The sequence below is a fragment of the Ornithorhynchus anatinus genome, chromosome 2 (assembly GCF_004115215.2).
Source record: "Ornithorhynchus anatinus isolate Pmale09 chromosome 2, mOrnAna1.pri.v4, whole genome shotgun sequence".
NCBI lineage: Eukaryota > Metazoa > Chordata > Mammalia > Monotremata > Ornithorhynchidae > Ornithorhynchus > Ornithorhynchus anatinus.
In genome coordinates, this window is record NC_041729.1 from 6,779,345 (window position 1) to 6,796,891 (window position 17,547).

General features: G+C 52.7%; 1 protein-coding gene across 1 annotated transcript; it reads left to right on the forward strand.

Annotated features, from left to right (window-relative positions):
* Positions 1–332: 332 nt before the first annotated feature.
* On the forward strand, positions 333–16,668 carry UNC119B (unc-119 lipid binding chaperone B). The gene is made up of 5 exons (XM_029057468.1): positions 333–613; positions 4,686–4,799; positions 9,281–9,398; positions 10,071–10,243; positions 12,709–16,668. The coding sequence occupies exons 1-5, from the start codon at positions 355–357 to the stop codon at positions 12,819–12,821; spliced, it is 777 nt and encodes a 258-aa protein (XP_028913301.1). The 5' UTR covers positions 333–354; the 3' UTR covers positions 12,822–16,668.
* Positions 16,669–17,547: the final 879 nt, after the last annotated feature.

A 17,547-nucleotide genomic window follows, 5' to 3' on the forward strand; every position in this document is an offset into this window, starting at 1 on the left:
GGCCACGCCCCCTCCCGAAGCCCCGCCCACCGCGGGCGGGGCCAGGAAAGACAGAGCACGTGCCGCCCCTGGCGATCACGCCCCCTCGCCCGAAGCCCCGCCCGCTCGACGATCGGCCGGGGGGCGCGAGGGAAGAGGGAGCGCGAGCCGCGCTGGGCGTCTCTTGCCGGAGGCCCCGCCCACTGGGGGGGGCGCGGGCGCGAGGCAAGCGGGGGCGCGAGCCGCCCTTGGCCCCGCCCTCTGCGCACGCGCCCCCGCGCACGCGCCCCCGGCCCCGCCCCCCCTCTCCATAGTTACGGCGCTGTGGAGGCGGGCGGGTGGGCGGCGGCCATCTTGGCGGCGGCGGCGGCGGCGATGAGCGGGTCGAACCCCACGGCGGCCGGTGCGGGCCCGTTGGCCCCGGGCAAAGAGGAGAAGAAGAAGTGTGGCGGCGGCGTCCTCAACCGCCTGAAGGCCCGGAGGCAGCTCCACGCCTCCGCGCACGACGAGGGGGGCGGCGGCGGCGGCGGGGGGTCGGAGCCGCAGCGGGTCCCGCCGCTCACCGAGCAGGACCTGCTGGCGCTCGACACCATCAGCCCCGAGCACGTCCTGCGGCTCGGCCGGGTCACCGACAGTGAGTACCGCCCACCCCCTCCCCACCCCCCCTTCGGCACCTCCTCCTAACCGGGGTCTCTGTTAAGCGCTTCCTCTCTGCCAAGCGCTGCGCTCCGCGCCCCGGTAAGCCCGGGCGGCTCAGGTCGTCATCCCCGTTTTGCGGATGAGGGAACTGAGGCCCGGGGAAGTGGCGCTCCCGCAGCAGTGGACCCAGCCCCCGGCCGCGCAGGCGGAGGTCGTGGGTTCTAATCCCGGCCCCGCCGCTTGTCGGCTGGGTGACTTGGGGTAAAGTCACTTCACTTCGCGCCGCCTCAGTTTCCTCCTCTGCAAAATGGGGGTGAAGACTGTGAGCCCTACGTGGGACCCCCTCATCACCTTGATCGCCCCCGGCGCTTAGAACGGAGCTTGGCACATAGTAAGCGCTTAAATACCATCAGCAGCGGCAGAGGAGCGGCGGAGTCGGGATTAGAACCCAGGTCTTCTGACTCCCAAGCCCCCTAGGTCAAGCTCCTCTCTCCCTCCCCCGCACCCAGCGCTTAGAACAGTGCTTGGCACATAGTAAGCGCTTAACAAATACCAGCAGCAGCAGCAGCAGAGGAGCGGCGGAGCCGGGCTTGATAATGTTGGCATTTGTTAAGCGCTTACTATGTGCCGAGCACTGTTCTAAACGCTGGGGGATACAGGGTAGGTACAGGATTAGAACCCAGGACTTCTGACTCCCAAGCCCCCTAGGCCAAGCTCCTCTCTTCCTCCCCCCGCACCCAGCGCTCTGCACCCCCGAGATCGCACTCATCTCTACCCCCCTTTTTGTCCCCATCTCAGGATCAAAATCCACCCTCCCTGCTGCCCTCTCTCAGGGGGCCTTGCCCCCTCCCTCACCCAACCTCATTCATTCATTCAGACATATTTATTAAGCGCTTACATTCATTCAGTAGTATTTACTGAGCGCTTACTTTGTGCAGAGCACTGTACTAAGCGCCTGGGAAAGTACGGTAGAGTAATAAAGAGTGACAGTCCTTGCCACAGTGAGCTCATAGTCTGGGGAGGGTGTGGGGCTAGACAGACACCAATACAAATAAGCAGGCATCAATATAAATAGATAAAATTATAGATAAGCAGCGTGGCTCAGTGGAATGAGCCCGGGCTTGGGAGTCAGAGGTCATGGGTTCGAATCCCGGCTCTGCCACTTGTAATAATAATAATAATGATGTTGGTATTTGTTAAGCGCTTACTATGTGCCGAGCACTGTTCTAAGCGCTGGGGTAGACATAGGGGAATCAGGTTGTCCCACGTGGGGCTCACAGTCTTAATCCCCGTTTTACAGATGAGGGAACTGAGGCCCAGAGAAGTTAAGTGACTTGCCCACAGTCACACAGCTGCCAAGTGGCAGAGCTGGGATTCGAACTCATGAGCCCTGACTCCAAAGCCCATGCTTTTTCCACTGAGTCACGCTTGTGACGGTGGGCAAGTCATTTCACTGCTCTGTGCCTCGGTTACCTCATCTGTAAAATGGGGATGAAGACTGTGAGCCCCACATGCGACAACCTGATTCCCCTGTGTCTACCCCAGTGCTTAGAACAGTGCTCTGCACCTAGTAAGCGCTTAACAAATACCAACATTATTATTATTATTACAGTATAGTAATGAGGGACAGTCCTTGCCACAGTGAGCTCATAGTCTGGGGAGGGTGTGGAGCTAGACAGACACCAATACAAATAAGCAGACATCAATATAAATAGATAAAATTTTAGATGGATGGATGTAACTGCTGTGGAGTGGCTGGGGGGAAGCAAAGGGAGTAAGTCAGGGTGACAGAAAAGAATGGGAGATGAGGAAAAGTGGGGCTTAGTCTGGGAAGGCCTCTTGGAGGAGATGGGCCTTCAGGAAGGCTTTGAAGGCGGGGAAGAGTCATTGGTGGATTTGAGAAGGGAGGGCATCCCAGGACAGAGGCAGGACGCGGGCCAGGCGGTCCTCGGTGGTCCTTCCAGGTGAGATGTGGGGCTCTGCTGCTCCTCCCCTGCCCACCTCCATCCCCTCTCCCCACCAGGCCCGGGGAAGCCCCTGGGCATCCCCAGGACCCACGGGGATGCCTGCCGGATGATGAGTTGAGGACATGAGCCAAAGGGCCCTGCCAGCTCCACGTTCCTCCAGGCTTTCCGAGGTGACTCACTGTGGCCTCCACCCTGAATTGGAGGAAGCGAGACCGTGGCCGCCACTTCCCCAGAAGCCCGGGGCGGCCCGGAGCTCGCACTTGGCCTGGATGGCGGCGCCCTGGAAAGATGACCCCGTTGGAAGCGGCCCGGGAATAATCATGTTGGTATTTGTTAAGCGCTTACTATGTGCTGAGCACTGTTTTAGGCGCAGGGGGAGATACAGGGTCATCGGGTTATCCCACGAGGGGCTCACAGTCTTCATCCCCATTTTACAGATGGGGCAACTGAGGCACAGAGAAGTGAAGTGACTTGGCCGCAGTCACACAGCTGACAAGTGGCGGAGACTGGATGATTCTAGTCCTGTTTTTTGGTTCTCCTCGTGACTTTTCCAGGCCTGCTGGGATGGGATCCCTTTCCCTGCAAGCCTCAGGAGGGTTCACAGCAGGATGGTGGGGGCTTACCCCACCTGGTTTACCTTTGTAGGAGGGTTGCAAGGTTTATTCCTCCGTTCCTCACCGTTTTGCCCCAGAACATGCCCCAGGAATGCCTAGTTCCTCAATCTCTGCTCCCTCTCTGGGGTTTCAGGGCAGGGGTGGGGCTCCAACCCCTGCTCTCCATCACCTTGCCCCCTCCTACCTCACCTTGCTTTTCTTCCACAGCCCAACCTGCACACTCCGCTCCTCTGCCGCCACTAACCTCCCCACTGGACTTGTTTCTCGCCTCTCCCGCTGTCGACCCCTGGCCCACGTCCTACCGCTGGCCTGGAACGCCCTCCCTCCTCACAGCCGCCAAACTAACTCTCTTCCCCCCTTCAAAGCCCTACTGAGAGCTCACCTCCTCCAGGAGGCCTTCCCGGACCGAGCCCCCCTTTTCCTCTGCTCCTCTTCCGCTCCCCATTGCCCCTACTCCCTCCCTCTGCTCTACCCTCTTTCCCGCCCCAAAGCATTTGTGTATATTTGTATACATTTATTATTCTATTTATTATTAATGATGTGTATATATCAATAATTCTGTTTATCTGTTTTGATGCTATTGATGCCTGTATTCTTGTTTTCATTTGTTGTCTGTCTCCCCCTTCTAGACTGTGAGCCTGTTGATGGGTAGGGATTGTCTCTATCTGTTGCAGAATTGTACTTTCCAAGCTCTTAGTACAGTGCTTTGCACACTTCAAGCGCTCAATAAATACGATTGAATGAATGAATGAATGAGTGAACTTCCACTCCCTCCCCGCCCCGGAGGCTGGCTCTGCTGCTCAGGGCACAGCAGCATACCAGATTAATGCTGAATTCTGCAGCTCTGTGAGTGTGAGTGCTCAGCTTTTCTCCCTTCCTTTCTGGAGCCTGCCCAGCCCTTCTCTTTTGCCCTTTTTCAATTCAGAACTTGTAAAATACCGTTAAATTCAGAACTTGTAAAATACCGTTAAATTCAGAACTTGTAAAATACCGATCAGGTCATTCCTGAAGGGCCAGTAACGGCCAAACTGTAGAACTCTCTCATTCTTCTGAAAAGCTGATGGTTTTGCCTCCTTCGGTGCCTTTGGGTCATGTCTAAAATAGGCAAATTTATTTTCCTGTATCATACATTTGGTTGACACAACTCACCTCTTGAACTGTACCTCTTTTTTTTTTTTATGTGTCCCTGATTCGGCATTGTGGGAAAGCTGTCAGGGAGTCATTCTGTGAGGCATCCAGGGAAGGCTTTTATTGCTACCCCCCTTTTTACCAGGGAATTTTCCCGAGTTGTGCGTACAAGCATATTCCTCCCTTGCTGCAGAATTTACTCTCAACAAGCCTCCCGGCCCCCCCGCCCCCCAAAAAGTGCCTGATATTTGAGAGTCATCTTAGGTGAGTCTGGAGCTGAGTCAAAGAGTACCTGGAGGATTAGGAGGCTGGTCCTTTGGGGAGTTAGTCAATAACCTGATATCTTTCTCCCTTTTAGATTATCTATGCAAGCCCGAAGACAACATCTACAGTATTGATTTTACCCGATTCAAGATCCGAGATCTGGAGACAGGGACGGTCCTTTTTGAGATTGCCAAGCCTTCTGCCTCAGGTAGAACCGGAGGGGAGCCTGGCATGGAGGAGGCAAAAGGACTCTAAAGGATTAAAACTGGCTGTTCTAGTTTGCTCTTGGGCCCCCGTGAGCCGGTATGCCTGTGCTATCTGCTGTACTGGCCTCGTGTATGGCAGCCCAAGGTGTGGGAGCTGTATAGCTCACTCCCCGAGTACCTTTCTCCAGCTTGCTCTCAACCGGGAATCTGGAAGTGCTGTACAAATAGCCCCTCAGTCATCCGCCCAGCCTCTCCCTGAGGAGAAGGGAGGAAGAGGCTTCCCCAGTTTACTGATAAGGAAAACTGGCCCCAAGGGATTCTGAAATTGGAGCAGGGTCACAAGGGGGAAAAAAAAATGAATTAATGTTATTGATCGAGTGCTTATTCATTCAATAGTATTTATTGAGCGCTTACTATGTGCAGAGCACTGTACTAAGCGCTTATTGTGTGCAGAGCACTGTATTAAGCTCTTGGGAGAGTACAGTACAATAGAGTTGATAGACATGTTCCCTGCCCCCGAGAAGCTTTCAGTTTAGCTGAGGAGATGGATGTTAAAATAAACTGGGGCTGTGTACTTACGTGCCATGGGACTGAGGGTGGGGTGAATATCAAGTGCTTAAAGAATACAAATCTGAATTCAAGGGCCAAGGCAGAAGGAAGAGGGAGTTGGGGAAATGAGGGTTTAATCTGGGAAGTCCTTTTGGAGATGTGATTTGAATAGGTTTTTGAAGGTGGGGAGCGTGGTGGTCTGTCGTCGATGAAGGAGGAGGGAGTTCCAGGCCAGAGGCAGAGGCAGGATGTGGGTGGGGTGTTGGCGGTGAGATAGACGAGATTGAGTAGAGCGAAGAGGTTGGCATTCGAGAAGTGAAGTGTGTGGGCTGAGTTGAGGTAGGAAATCAGTGATGTTAGATAGGCAAGTGGTTTTAAAGCCCCTGGTGAGTTTTCTCTTTGGTGTGGAAACTCCTGGAGGTTCTTGAGGAGTGGGGATACGTGACTGTACCTTTTTTAGGTAAGTGATCTGGGCAGCAGAGTGAAATATGGACTGAAGTGGGGAGATGCGGGTGAGGTCAGTGAGGGGGATGAGTCAGCAAAGAGGAGTAGGGTATGAGATGCAGAGGATGTTATAGGTAATCACCATGATAATATTGCGGTATTTGCTAAGCACTTACTATATGCCAAGCACTGGGGTAGATCCAGGGTAATCAGGTCAGACACATGGGGTTCACGGTAATTGCCACCTACCCCAGTCCCCCTCGTCCTCAGCAGACTTTAACCTTGCACTGTGAGATGCCAGATGGAATCATTGGCCTCCAGCTGGCATAGACAGGGTGCTGTCCCTACCCACTTCTCACTCTCCTCTTCTCCCACCTCTCTGTCCCTCAGTCCCATCCTTCCAAGCTAGCCTGGTCATAGTCCAATGCCCTCTAAGGGTAGAGAGTAGGTTCCGTAGCCCATTCAGTTCTTTATATTCAATCTCCCCCTATCCATAAGCTCTTTGAATGTCTGTCTCCCCCTGAAGACTATAAACTTCTTTTTTTATGGTATTTGTTTAGTACTTATTATGTGCCAGGCACTGTAATGAGCACTAGAATAGATTCAAGCTCATTCATTCAATCGTATTTATTAAGCACTGTGTGCAGACCACTGTACTAAGCACTGGGGAAAGTACAATACAATAATAAACAGTGACATTCCCTGCCCACAGCGAGCTCACAGTCTAGAGTTGGGGGAGACAGACATCAGTCCAAATAAAATAATGGATATATACATAAGTACGGTGGGGCTGGGAGGGGGGAATAAAGGGAGCAAGTCGGATCGATGCAGAAGGGAGTGGGAGATGAGGAAAAGTGGGGCTTAGTCTGGAAAGGCCTCTTGAAAGAGCTGGGCCTTCAATAAGGCTTTAAAGTGGGGGAGAGTCATCGTCTGTGGGATTTGAGGAGGGAGGGAATTCCAGGCCAGAGGTGGGACATGAGCCAGGGGTCGATGGTGAGACAGGAGAGAGCAAGGCACAGTGAGAAGATTAGCATTAAAGGAGCGAAGTGTGTGGGCTGAGTTGTCGGAGAGAAGCGAGATGCGATAGGAGGGGGCAAGGTGATGGACTGCTTTAAAGCCAGTGGTGAGGAGTTTGGGTTTGATATGGAGGTGAAGTGGCAACCACCAGAGATGGGGTTAGACACAGGCCATATGCTACCTGGGGTTCACAGTACTAATCTCCACTTTACAGATGTGAGTGGGGCACAGAGAAGTGAAGTGATTTGCCCAAGGATACCTAGCAGACAAGTGGCGGATCCGGATTAGAACCCAGGTCCTTCTGACTCCCCAGCCCATGCTCTATAGAGTAGGCCGTGCTACTTCTCACCTGCTTCTTGTGGTCAGGGATTGCATCTACCAAATCTATTGCACTGTACTTTCCCAAGCACTTAATACAGGGCTCTGCACACAATAAACGCTTAGTAAGTACCATTGATTGATTGATTGGTTACTTGTATGGTTTCCATTGTCATTTGAGGATGCCTAGTTAACACAGTGGTTTCCTCCCAACCCCCTCCCTGGGGGACAACTGTTGGCCCAGGGTCACTTTCCATTCCCACTGATAAAAAGGAATGAGTTCCCCCACGCCCTCCCTCCCCCAGTCTCTCTTTTCTCACACAGTTCATGTATCATTCTTACTCATCAGTCAATCGATAGCTCTGATTCATTAATTCAGTCGTATTTATTGAGCGCTGACTGTGTGCAGAACACTGTATTAAGCACTAGGATAGTCCAGTACAGCAATAGACAATCCCTGCCCACAACAGATTTATAGTCTAGTGGGGTTGCCTACGGATTGCCTACTGATGCAGAGCACTGCTAAGCGCTTAGGAGAGGACACGAATCGAATCGGTAGACACAATCCTTGCCCTCAAAGATCTTACAGTATTGTGGAGAGATAGGCATGTAAATCATAGAGAGGCGGAGCTGTAGATTTTGAAAAATATGTACTTAAAGGGCTCCAGGGCCTGTGGTAATCAACTGTGTGGATGATGCTGTGATAGGACTGAGGAGGCAGGTGGTAGGGAGATGAGAGATTACTCTGAAGGCCTCTTGGAAGAAACACGCTCTCAAAAGGGCTTTGAAGATGAGGGAAAACTGTGGTCTGTCAGATATGAAGGGGGAGGGAGTTCTGGGCGGGTGGGGGGGTGGGAGGGGGCGGGTGCGAGTTAGAGGTCGCCTGCATTGAAGATGAGAGTGAGGCACAGATTAAGCACAGGAGCCTGAGGAAGGCCAGTGCTTGAAGTGGTCCAGATTGTATATTTTGTTTCATGACTTTTATGATGTAAAAGGAAGAAAATGAAGGAAAAGATCCTTCTTTTAGGTTTTTCTCTCAGACATACGCTTATTTCGTATGGCTGTACTAAATGGTCATACTTTTAGAGGCCACGACTGCAGTGCAGTCCCATTGGTGGGCAGGTAGTAGTTTTAACAGCAACAGCAGAAGATGGCCAAAAGGCATTTGCTCGGGACCAAAATGTACTCTTAAAATGACAAATTCTGGTCCCATTCAGAGATGGGTTCAGTTCTGTCACTGAACTGAACTGTGAACGTAGTCCGAAGACACTTTCAACTATCAACTGTGTGGTCTGGATCAATCAATCAGTGGTATTTTTTGAATTTTTACTGTGTGTACAGACCACTATACTTAAGTGTTTGGGAAAGTACAATTCATTCATTCAATTATATTTATTAAGAGCCTGGGTTTAAAAGTCAGAGGTCATGGGTTCTAATCCTGCATCCGCCACCTGTCAGCTGTGTGACTTTGGGCAAACCACTTCTTAGTGCCTCAGTTACCTCATCTGTAAAATGGGGATTAAGACTTTGAGACTCACGTGGGACAATCTGATTACCCTGTATCTACCCCAGCGCTTAGAACAGTGCTCGGCACATAGTAAGCGCTTAAATGCCAACATTATTATTATTACGGTGTACTGAGCCTTGTACTAAGTGTTAGGGAGAGTACACTACAACAGTAAACAGACACATTCCGTGCCCACATTGAGCTTACAATCTAGAAGAGGGGAGACAGCAATACAAAGAAATAAATGACAGATATGTACATAGTTGGGAGACGCAAACCTTGGTCATAAGGAGTTTACAGTCTACAGGGAGACAGACATTAAAATAGATTAGAGATGGGGGAAATAGAGTGTAAGAATATTTGCATAAGTAATGTGGGGCTGGGGTGGGTATCAGGAGTGCTTAAGGAGTTCACAGCCACAGAGCAGAGCAGAGTAGTAAGCACCTCTTGTGTGGTCCTGCTCTTGGAGAAATGGTCATCCGGGCACCATCATGAGCCCCAAATGTCCCTCTCCCTTGGTCAGTGGTGAAACTGGTGTTTGCTTTGACCATTCATGCCTGGGTCTGTACCTGGTCACCGTGATCTCAGGAGGGGGTTGTGGTTCTGTGGGGGCAGTGGAGGGACTCTGGGGTCTGTCTGCTCTTCTAGACCAAGATGAGGAGGAAGAGGACGAGGAGGATGGTGGTGAAGTGGACACCAGTGCAGGACGTTTCGTTCGCTATCAGTTCACTCCAGCATTTCTCCGTCTCCGGACTGTCGGTGCCACGTGAGTATCAGTACTTACTATTTACGGTCATAATAATAGTAATAATGGTAATTAGATCATTGGTTCAGCCCTTTCTATGTGCCATGCACTAGACTATAAGCTAGGGTAGATACAAGATAATCAGGTCAGACACAATCCCTCTCCCACCCGGGACTCACAGTCTAAGTGGGAGGGAGAACAGGTATTTTGATCCCCATTTTATAGATGAAGAAACTGAGGCACAGAGAAAAGTGAGGGGAATAGCCCCAGGTTACACAGCAGTCAGTTGTATTTCCTGAGCACTTACTGGGTGTAGAGCACTGTATTAAACACTTGGGAGAGGACAATACAGCAATATAAGAGGCATATTCCCTGCCCACAGACAGCTAGAGGGGGAGACAGAAAGGCAGGTGGCAGAGCCGGCATTAGAGCCCAGATCCTCTGACTCCCAGACCCATGCTCTTTCCACTAGGCCGCACTGCTTCCTTTCAGAGTGTGGTGAAGGGGTGGGTTGGGAGGGTCCTGGGCTCATTCCTTCATTATCATATTTATTAAGTGCTTACTGTGGGCAGAGCACTGTACTAAGCAGTTAGGGGAGCCCAGTACTACAATAATGAGGCAGGAGGCTGGGGTGTGGGGTGCCTTCAGAGAGGAAAGCCGGTGAAGTGAATCTCACAGAAGTTGCTCCTGCAGGGTGGAGTTCACCGTGGGAGACAAGCCTGTGTCAAACTTCCGGATGATCGAACGGCATTACTTCCGGGAGCGCTTGCTGAAGAACTTCGATTTTGATTTTGGCTTCTGCATCCCCAGCAGCCGGAACACGTGTGAACACATCTATGAATTCCCTCAGCTCTCCGAGGATGTCAGTATGTATCTGTTGGCCCTCTCGGGGCTGGGGTCCCGCTGGTTTGATTCCCAATTTTGGGTGGTTTGTCTGGGGTACCCGTGGTCCCGGCAAACCAGAACCTCTACCGGGAGCATGTGCATGCAGTTCCCTTTGCCTGGCTTTTGTGTAGGTTCTGGACCCGACTGGGGTCTCAGGAAAGGGAAGGAGGAGTCACCGGGGCCAAGTGTATGCCTGTCCAAGGGTTCCTGGGATGGACCTTGAAGACTTGAGCGTAACCTTGTCTGGGAGAAAATTGATTAAATGATAGTGACCAAATCAGAAGGTAGGAGCTGGGGCCTAACAGTACGTATTTCCCTTGAATGGCCCATTTCTAAGGGACAGTGAAGCCAGTCCAGGCTCTCTCTCTCTCTCTCCCTCTCAAGGATCTGGCTCGAAAGAGCAAATCCAAGGGCGGAAGCCAGGTGTAACTTGGTTCTGAGGTAGCACTGCTCCTAGATGGCATTAGGAAACACTGCTGACGAGGCAGTCAGTCAATCACAGGCATCTGTGAAGGGCCTACTGTGTGCTGACCACTGTACTAAGCACTTGGGAGATTACAGGACAGTCGTTAGCATGATCCCTGCCTTCAGAGAGCTTATAGTCTAATGGAAAAGGCAGAAAAGCAGAGCCAGGCATTTGGAGCAGAGGCCAATTCTATTTCCTGTCCCCAGGGCCGCTCCAAAATCCGTGGCTGTCGGGGGCAAGGTGGCCCGCGTCTTGCCGGAGCTCAAGGGCCCATCGGCCGAGCTGGCAAGCTGGGTTCCCTAGGGAACTGAGTGTGTCTGGGTTTAAGGTGAACCCAGTAAAGGGCATTGAATGTCTCCCAATTGCTACCAAAAGTGCACCAGTAGTGAAACAAGGCTGCGACTGTTCATGAACCTTTATTCTGGCCCCCAGACCTGGCCCAAGCCAAGCCCCAAGAGACTGGACTGGAACCTAACCCAAAACCCGGTGGGATCGGTTTAAGGTCATCGTCACCTTGGGACTTCACACATTCATTCAGTCAGTCAGTCAGTCGTATTTATTGAGCGCTTACTGTGTGCACAGCACTGTACTAAGCATTTGGAAGAGTACAGTACAACAATAAACAAACACATTCCCTGCTCAGGATGAGCTTCCAGTCTAGAGGAGGGAGGCAGACATTAATATAAATAAATTACTTCCATCCAGGTGATGTTCCCTGTACTTACTTCTCAGCCTTTGGGCCCCCACACCTTAAGCTTGAGGGGATAGGGTAGTCAGCATGGTCTGGAAGATAGAGCACGAGCCTGGTAGTCAGAAGGACCTGAGTTCAAGTCCTGGCTCTGCCCCTTGTCTGCCGTGTGACCTAGGACGGGTCACTTCGCTTCTCTGTGCTTCAGTCACCTCTTCTGTTAAATGGAGATTAAGACTGTGAGCCCCACGTGAGACAGGGACTGTGTCCATCCTGGTTAGCCTCTATCCACCCAAGTGGTTAGAACAGTGCTTGAGACATAGTAACTGCTTTAACAAATACCGTCATCATTCCTCTAGACTGTAAACTTGTTGCGGGTGGAGAACATGGCCGATTATTGTTATATTGTACTCTCCCAAGCGCTTAGTACAGTGCTCTGCACGGTTAAGTGCTCAAGAAATATGACTGAATGAATCCGAAATGGGGACCACAGTGGCGTTCGGACTGGCTCAGACCAGCTTGCTCTTCCCCAAGCCCCATGCAGGGCTGTAATGGAGCTTGGAGTCCATGAGATTAAACTACATAATGCTGATAGTGTAGGGTGGGCAACAGGACATTGGGTATGTGGAAGCTGATTAACAACCTCCAACAATAGCAACCTTTCTGCTTTCTCTCAGTCCAGAGTAAACATTAACTCCCCAGACAGAGGTAGTGAGTATTAATTAACCTTATGCCGCAGCGGGGGTGCCGAGACCGGGAAGCCTGGTGGGCAGGTCCTGGCCTGAACAAACAGCTGGTTTTTATCGGGGCCCAAAGGCAAGCAGACGCCTTTTGGGAGCTCGGGAGGAAATTCCAGAGCATTGAGCCCTGTCTTGAGCAGGCCCCTCCTTCTGCCCTCAGCCCCGTTCCTGGAATGCTTTGACCCCCTCGACTCGGTCGGAGAGTCTGGGGCAGAACCCGGGTTGGGGGTGGCCTGGGGCACAGGGAGTTCATCCACAGGGCAACCCGAGTGTTACCGCCAACTTCTTCGTTGGCCGAGGTCCCTGAATGGATTCCCTGAAACGCCCAGGCTAGGGGTGAGAGGCCGGATTCATTCATTCAATCAGTTGTGTTTATTGAGCGTTTACTGTGTGCAGAGCACTGTACTAAGCCCCTGGGACAGTCCAGTAGAACAATAAACAGGCATTTTCTCTGCCCGCAACGAGCCCACTGTCTAGGATGCCCGAGGAGGGCTTACAGTGGCGAGGTCTATCTCAGCTCCTCGGTGTTGATGCGTCCGCTTCTCCCTGCAGTCCGTCTGATGGTCGAGCACCCGTACGAGACCCGCTCCGACAGCTTCTACTTTGTGGACAACAAGCTGATCATGCACAACAAGGCAGACTATGCCTACAACGGGGGCCAGTAGCCACGGCGTTGGGAGCGGAGGGCGACGGGCTGCAGCGACTCGCTCCGGGCACAAGGCACATTCCCGCCCCACTCCGCAGCTTTTCGCCAGACAGACCTCCGGAGACCCAACCCCAAGAAGGAGAGGCCGGGGTGATAACTTTTCTTCCACAATGGGGGAGAGACTTTAAGCAGGGTTAGCCTCCCCATCCCCAGCGTTCTCTCTTCCCCGCCTCCCGTCTGTCTCTGTTCTTCGAGTCCCTCTAGGTGAAAGGTTAGGATAAGACCCTTTCAATCCAGTTAAAGGAGACATTTGTTTCCATTTGAGAGTAGCTGTGGCCGAGCGTTTGTGCCGTTCTTTGATGGTGTCCCCCTCCCTGGCCCCTGCCCTCCGGGGGCGGCGGTCAGCGGACAGGTTGGCTAGCTGTGCCCAGCTGCTGAGATCCTGGTGGAAGTCTGACATGGAGGCCTCCCTCTCGGTCATTCCTGTGCCCTGTGTGATGCTGCCATTTTCACAGCCTGTCAGCGGGCTGGTTACTCCCAAATCTCCTGACCGGAAAGAGGCTGGTTGAGGAGGGTCCCCGAGCCGGGGAATGCTGCCTATCAGAGAGGGTCAGCTCCTGAGGCCCGGAGCCAGCACTGCCTTTGCCCGTTTGGGATCTGATGAAGACCTGAGGGCGGGGAAACGAGGGTTACGGTCTTCCCGCCGGGAGGGACCCTCCTGCCTCTGTCCCTAGAGCTGAGGAAGGAGCTTTGGGCCCGAGGCTGGCTCGGCTTTCTTTACTTCCCCTAGCTCCTCGAATGTCAGTTATGGTGTTGGCGGTAGGTTTGCTTTCTTCCAAGGGGTCTGGAAGGGAAACACAGGCCGGCCCCACTGTGTCTGATTCCAAATTTTCCATGAGAGGTGCTAGAATCTGACCACGGTGTCCCTGGTTCATCCGCTTTGAGGCTAGCCTTGCAAAAGAATCAACCCAGCCTCCGGGGCCTCTCCTGGGCTCCAGGCTGGTAGGAAGCCGGGGGACTAACTGTTTTCAAGGCAAGGGGTGTGTCGGTTTTAAAACCATGGGACGTGGCCTTGGCAAGGTTGGGGCTTGGTTCCCAGGATTTGCTACGATTTGCTGCCAAAGTTTGACTGCAAAATTTCTGGAGATGTCTCCTGACCTTCTTTCCTCTACTGAAGTCATTGCTGGAACTCTTCCTGGCTATCAAACCAAAGGGCAGGTCTCTGAGCCTTGTCACTCTCGGGCAGAGTGGGGCGAGGGGGCTGAGGCATTGCTGGGGGAAGGTGGCCCACCAGAGAGGGTGCCAGAGGATGGGAAGGGCTCCCCTCTCCAGTTGCCCCAGTCCTCAGACTGACTTTCATCTCTTCGGGTCTCCTTCGGATGGCTGAATTTGATCTTATTTAAGATGCTTAGGAGAATCTTGATAACTCTGTAATTAGAAGGTCTCCACTGATGGCAGTAACTATAGCAGTGATTTCATCAGGGCGATTGGAGGTGCCAGCAGGAGTCCAGAGGAGGGTGGTAATTAGAATTCTAACATCAGGAAGGGGAGGGAAGCTGTGGTCTAGGGCTGGAGCGGGGAAAGCGTGGCAGAGGGCAGGGCTGGTGAAAAAGGGCTCAGGTGACACCGGTTCCCCTCAGCCCTCCCTCCCACCCACCCACCCCCAAATTGGACTATTAGTGCCCGGTGAGGGTAAACCAGTTTTGTCTGTCCTGGAGCTGCCAGTGCTGGGCCTTGTGGCATTACGGTAGCTTTTCATCGAGAAGGCCCCAGAATGGGGCACGGAGTGAGCCAGAGAGGCTAGCTGGTCCCTCCCCTCCATCCCTCCCTCCCGGGAAACAGGTGAGAAGTCTAGGAGGAGCTGGGGTGGGGTCGGAATTCAGGTACCTTAAGTGTGAATTGGTCCCACATGCTGCTGGGGCAGCATAGTTGCTGTGGTTTCCTCTTTGACTCTTCCTGGACAGGTTCCAGCCTCTGTCCTGAAACCTCCCAATACCCACTGTTGCGTTTTCGAGGTGATGACTCCAGGGCTGTTTGTCATCTTCCCGAGCCCGTGGCTCCCAGGCTGCCACAACGTCTCTGCTCCCTAAGAGTAGCCACTTCAGGGAGGTTCGGGAGCTTCTCAGACTGCTCGGCCTCCCAGCGGCCTGAGCAGGTGGGGAGAGCTGTCTTCTTTTAGAGGTTCTCTGGGCCTGGGTCTACAGGCGGGGCCCGGATGGAGCTTGTGGGTGGCTCTCGGCGATATGGGTCAACGCAAGTGGCATTTTTCTCATTTGGGTCTGGTCATTGCTCCTCTCCCTACTCCGGGGTTGGTTTTCTCCCCAGGGAGAGAAACGATGCTCTAGACTCTTCTAGACACTCCAGGACCTTGCCCGGTCCCTACGCACCCCTGAAGTGGTCAGAGACCCCTATTTGGGCACCCAGCTCTGAGCACCATCACTCCCACTCGGACTCGATGGCCGGGGCCAGGTTCACCGTGTGGTCCGGGGAGGGGAAGGATTGGGCTCTGGGTTTTCGGACTCAGAAAAGAGTTCTCTGGGATAAGGCGGGAGGGTGAGTTTGAAGTTGAGAATCAGGGATTTGGGTCAGGAAATGAGTCCAAAGCCACCCTGTTTCCTCTGGTAATCGACCAACACCAAGTTCTTAGGGAGCTGGGCTCTTGCTGGTTCAGGTGCGACAGGGAAGAAGGGAAACGCCTGCCAGAGAAGAGTGCCAGCTGGTGTCCTGGGAGAGCCAGACAGAGCCTCTGATGTAGCTCCTCAGAAGTGGCACCTACTAGCAAGCAGGCCTTGGCTACCAGGTGGGGCCTTTGGAACCTTTGCCTCCTCCTCTTCCTCTCGTTCCTATCCTCGTGACATCCATTATCTCGCAACAGAGTGAACACTAGGGCCAGTGTTCCTGCAGAGCTTCTGGGCTGGAGCACCTTGCAGCCTCTCCTAAGAAAATAGTGATCGTCTGTTTATGTATGACGTTTTGGCGGGGCTAATTTGAAGGGCAGACAGCTGGGAGGATTCAGGGGGTTGGGAATGGTTTGGGAGTGATTCCCCCCTCTCGCCTCCCGTTCTTACCCCCGCAATCTCCTCGCTGGATACCTTGAAGCTGGTGCTCTGGCAGATTTTCCTATTTGCAGGGATCTGTGCCCCCTCGGGCTCCCTTCTGCTTGGCCGGTCTGTGCCATTGGCGATGGACACTCATTCTGACCTGACCCTTTCGGGGAAAGGCACAGCTGCAAGCGTTTACCGCCGGACAAACCTAGCTTGTCGGAACAACGTCTGCTGAGCGGTGGGGGATGATACCATTTTTTAGGCAATTTGGGAGATTAGGTGTGCGGATGGGGTGAGTTCCCCACGCTCCTGGCAAGTTCTCCAGGGCAGTTGTCTGAATCGAAACTCTTTCTGGAGTCTCTGGAAACCCAGGGTCACCCAAGCAAGGGATGAAGAAACTCTGCAGAAATCTCAGAGGCCCCAGGCTCTTCAGAGATGCTCAGAGATAACCCTTTGCTGATGCTGCAGAGCTCTGCTCTCTCCTCCGAGCTCCCTCTCCTGTCCCCTGCCTGTTGTCTCCATGTTACTTATTCTCCTGGCTAGAAGAAGGATCTGGAAAGATAACGGGAGTTTTGCCCTTGTCTCGCAATGGTCATGTAAAGTCACTGATGTCTTCAAAGTCTATTTTTTTCCTTGTAAAGCTATTTTTGTCAGAACAGAAGCAGCATCGATGACCTCCCTCCCCGTTCTGCCTCACCTAGGATCCGTGTTGGGCTGTATGTAATGTCTCCGTGTCCAGAGTGAACTAGGTGACCTTATTTGTATAAAATGTTATTTTGTCACAAAGCAATAGAATAAAAAGGAAGGTTTTTTTTCACATTACTCGGGATGAGTCCTTTGTCTAGAAGCAGGCAGTCCTGTTCCCCTGGCTCCATGCCCCCTTGCTTGGAGTGGGCACTCCTCCACTTCCCTTCGTGGGTATTTCCTGCTGTTGTTTCAGGCAGCAGTGTTACACCCTGCAGTGGAGCCTATGTGGGGGGGGTGGTGTATGATAATGCATCTCTTCTGGGAGCGGCTTTGTGAATTTTTAAACCTGTAAAATATGTATAGCCTCAAGGGCAGGGACTGTGTCACTCCTTCCTTGAAGCTCCCCCAGCATCTTTGTGCAGTGAGTGCTCGATTTGGAGTGAACGTTTGCACAAATGACCTTCAACTCTCCATGCTATGAGAGTTATTATTCAATCCAATCAATGGAATTTTTTGAGCGCTTAAAGTGTACACTATACTAAGCAATCGGGAAAGTACAATACAACAAAGTTAGCATGATCCCTGTTTAAGCATGGTTTTTGAGCCAGAGGCACCTAGACAGGAAGAACCTGACCCCTCACCCAGGTTTCAGGTTGCTGCTGGCCCAGAAAAAGGCTGTGGGAAAGGCTAAAGAAGGACCGTGGGGCCCGAGCCGATGCCCGGCCCCCAACAGCCCTTGGGAAGCAGAGAGGCATGTTAGGGCGGATATTTGCCCTGTCCCTTCCTCCAAAGGCAGAGCAAAAGCTTTCTCTAACCCTGCCAGGCTTCCTGGGTGGGGCTCAGTAATTATGGTATTTGTTAAGTGCTTCCTATGGGCCTATCACTGTACTAAGCGCTGGGGTGAAGACAAGCAAACCGGGTTGGACACAGTCCTTGTCCCACAGTCTCGATCCCCATTTTGCAGATGAGGTAACAGGCCCAGAGAAGTGAGGTGATTTGCCCAAGGTCACACAG

What these genes read in the sequence shown, in the direction of transcription:
- UNC119B (XM_029057468.1), top strand. Translation starts at nt 355, where the DNA reads ATGAGCGGGTCGAACCCCACGGCGGCCGGTGCGGGCCCGTTGGCCCCG. An exon ending in TGCCAAGCCTTCTGCCTCAG is followed by an intron (nt 4,800 to 9,280) that starts GTAGAACCGGAG and finishes CTGCTCTTCTAG; the next exon opens with ACCAAGATGAGGAGGAAGAG. An exon ending in TCAGCTCTCCGAGGATGTCA is followed by an intron (nt 10,244 to 12,708) that starts GTATGTATCTGT and finishes TTCTCCCTGCAG; the next exon opens with TCCGTCTGATGGTCGAGCAC.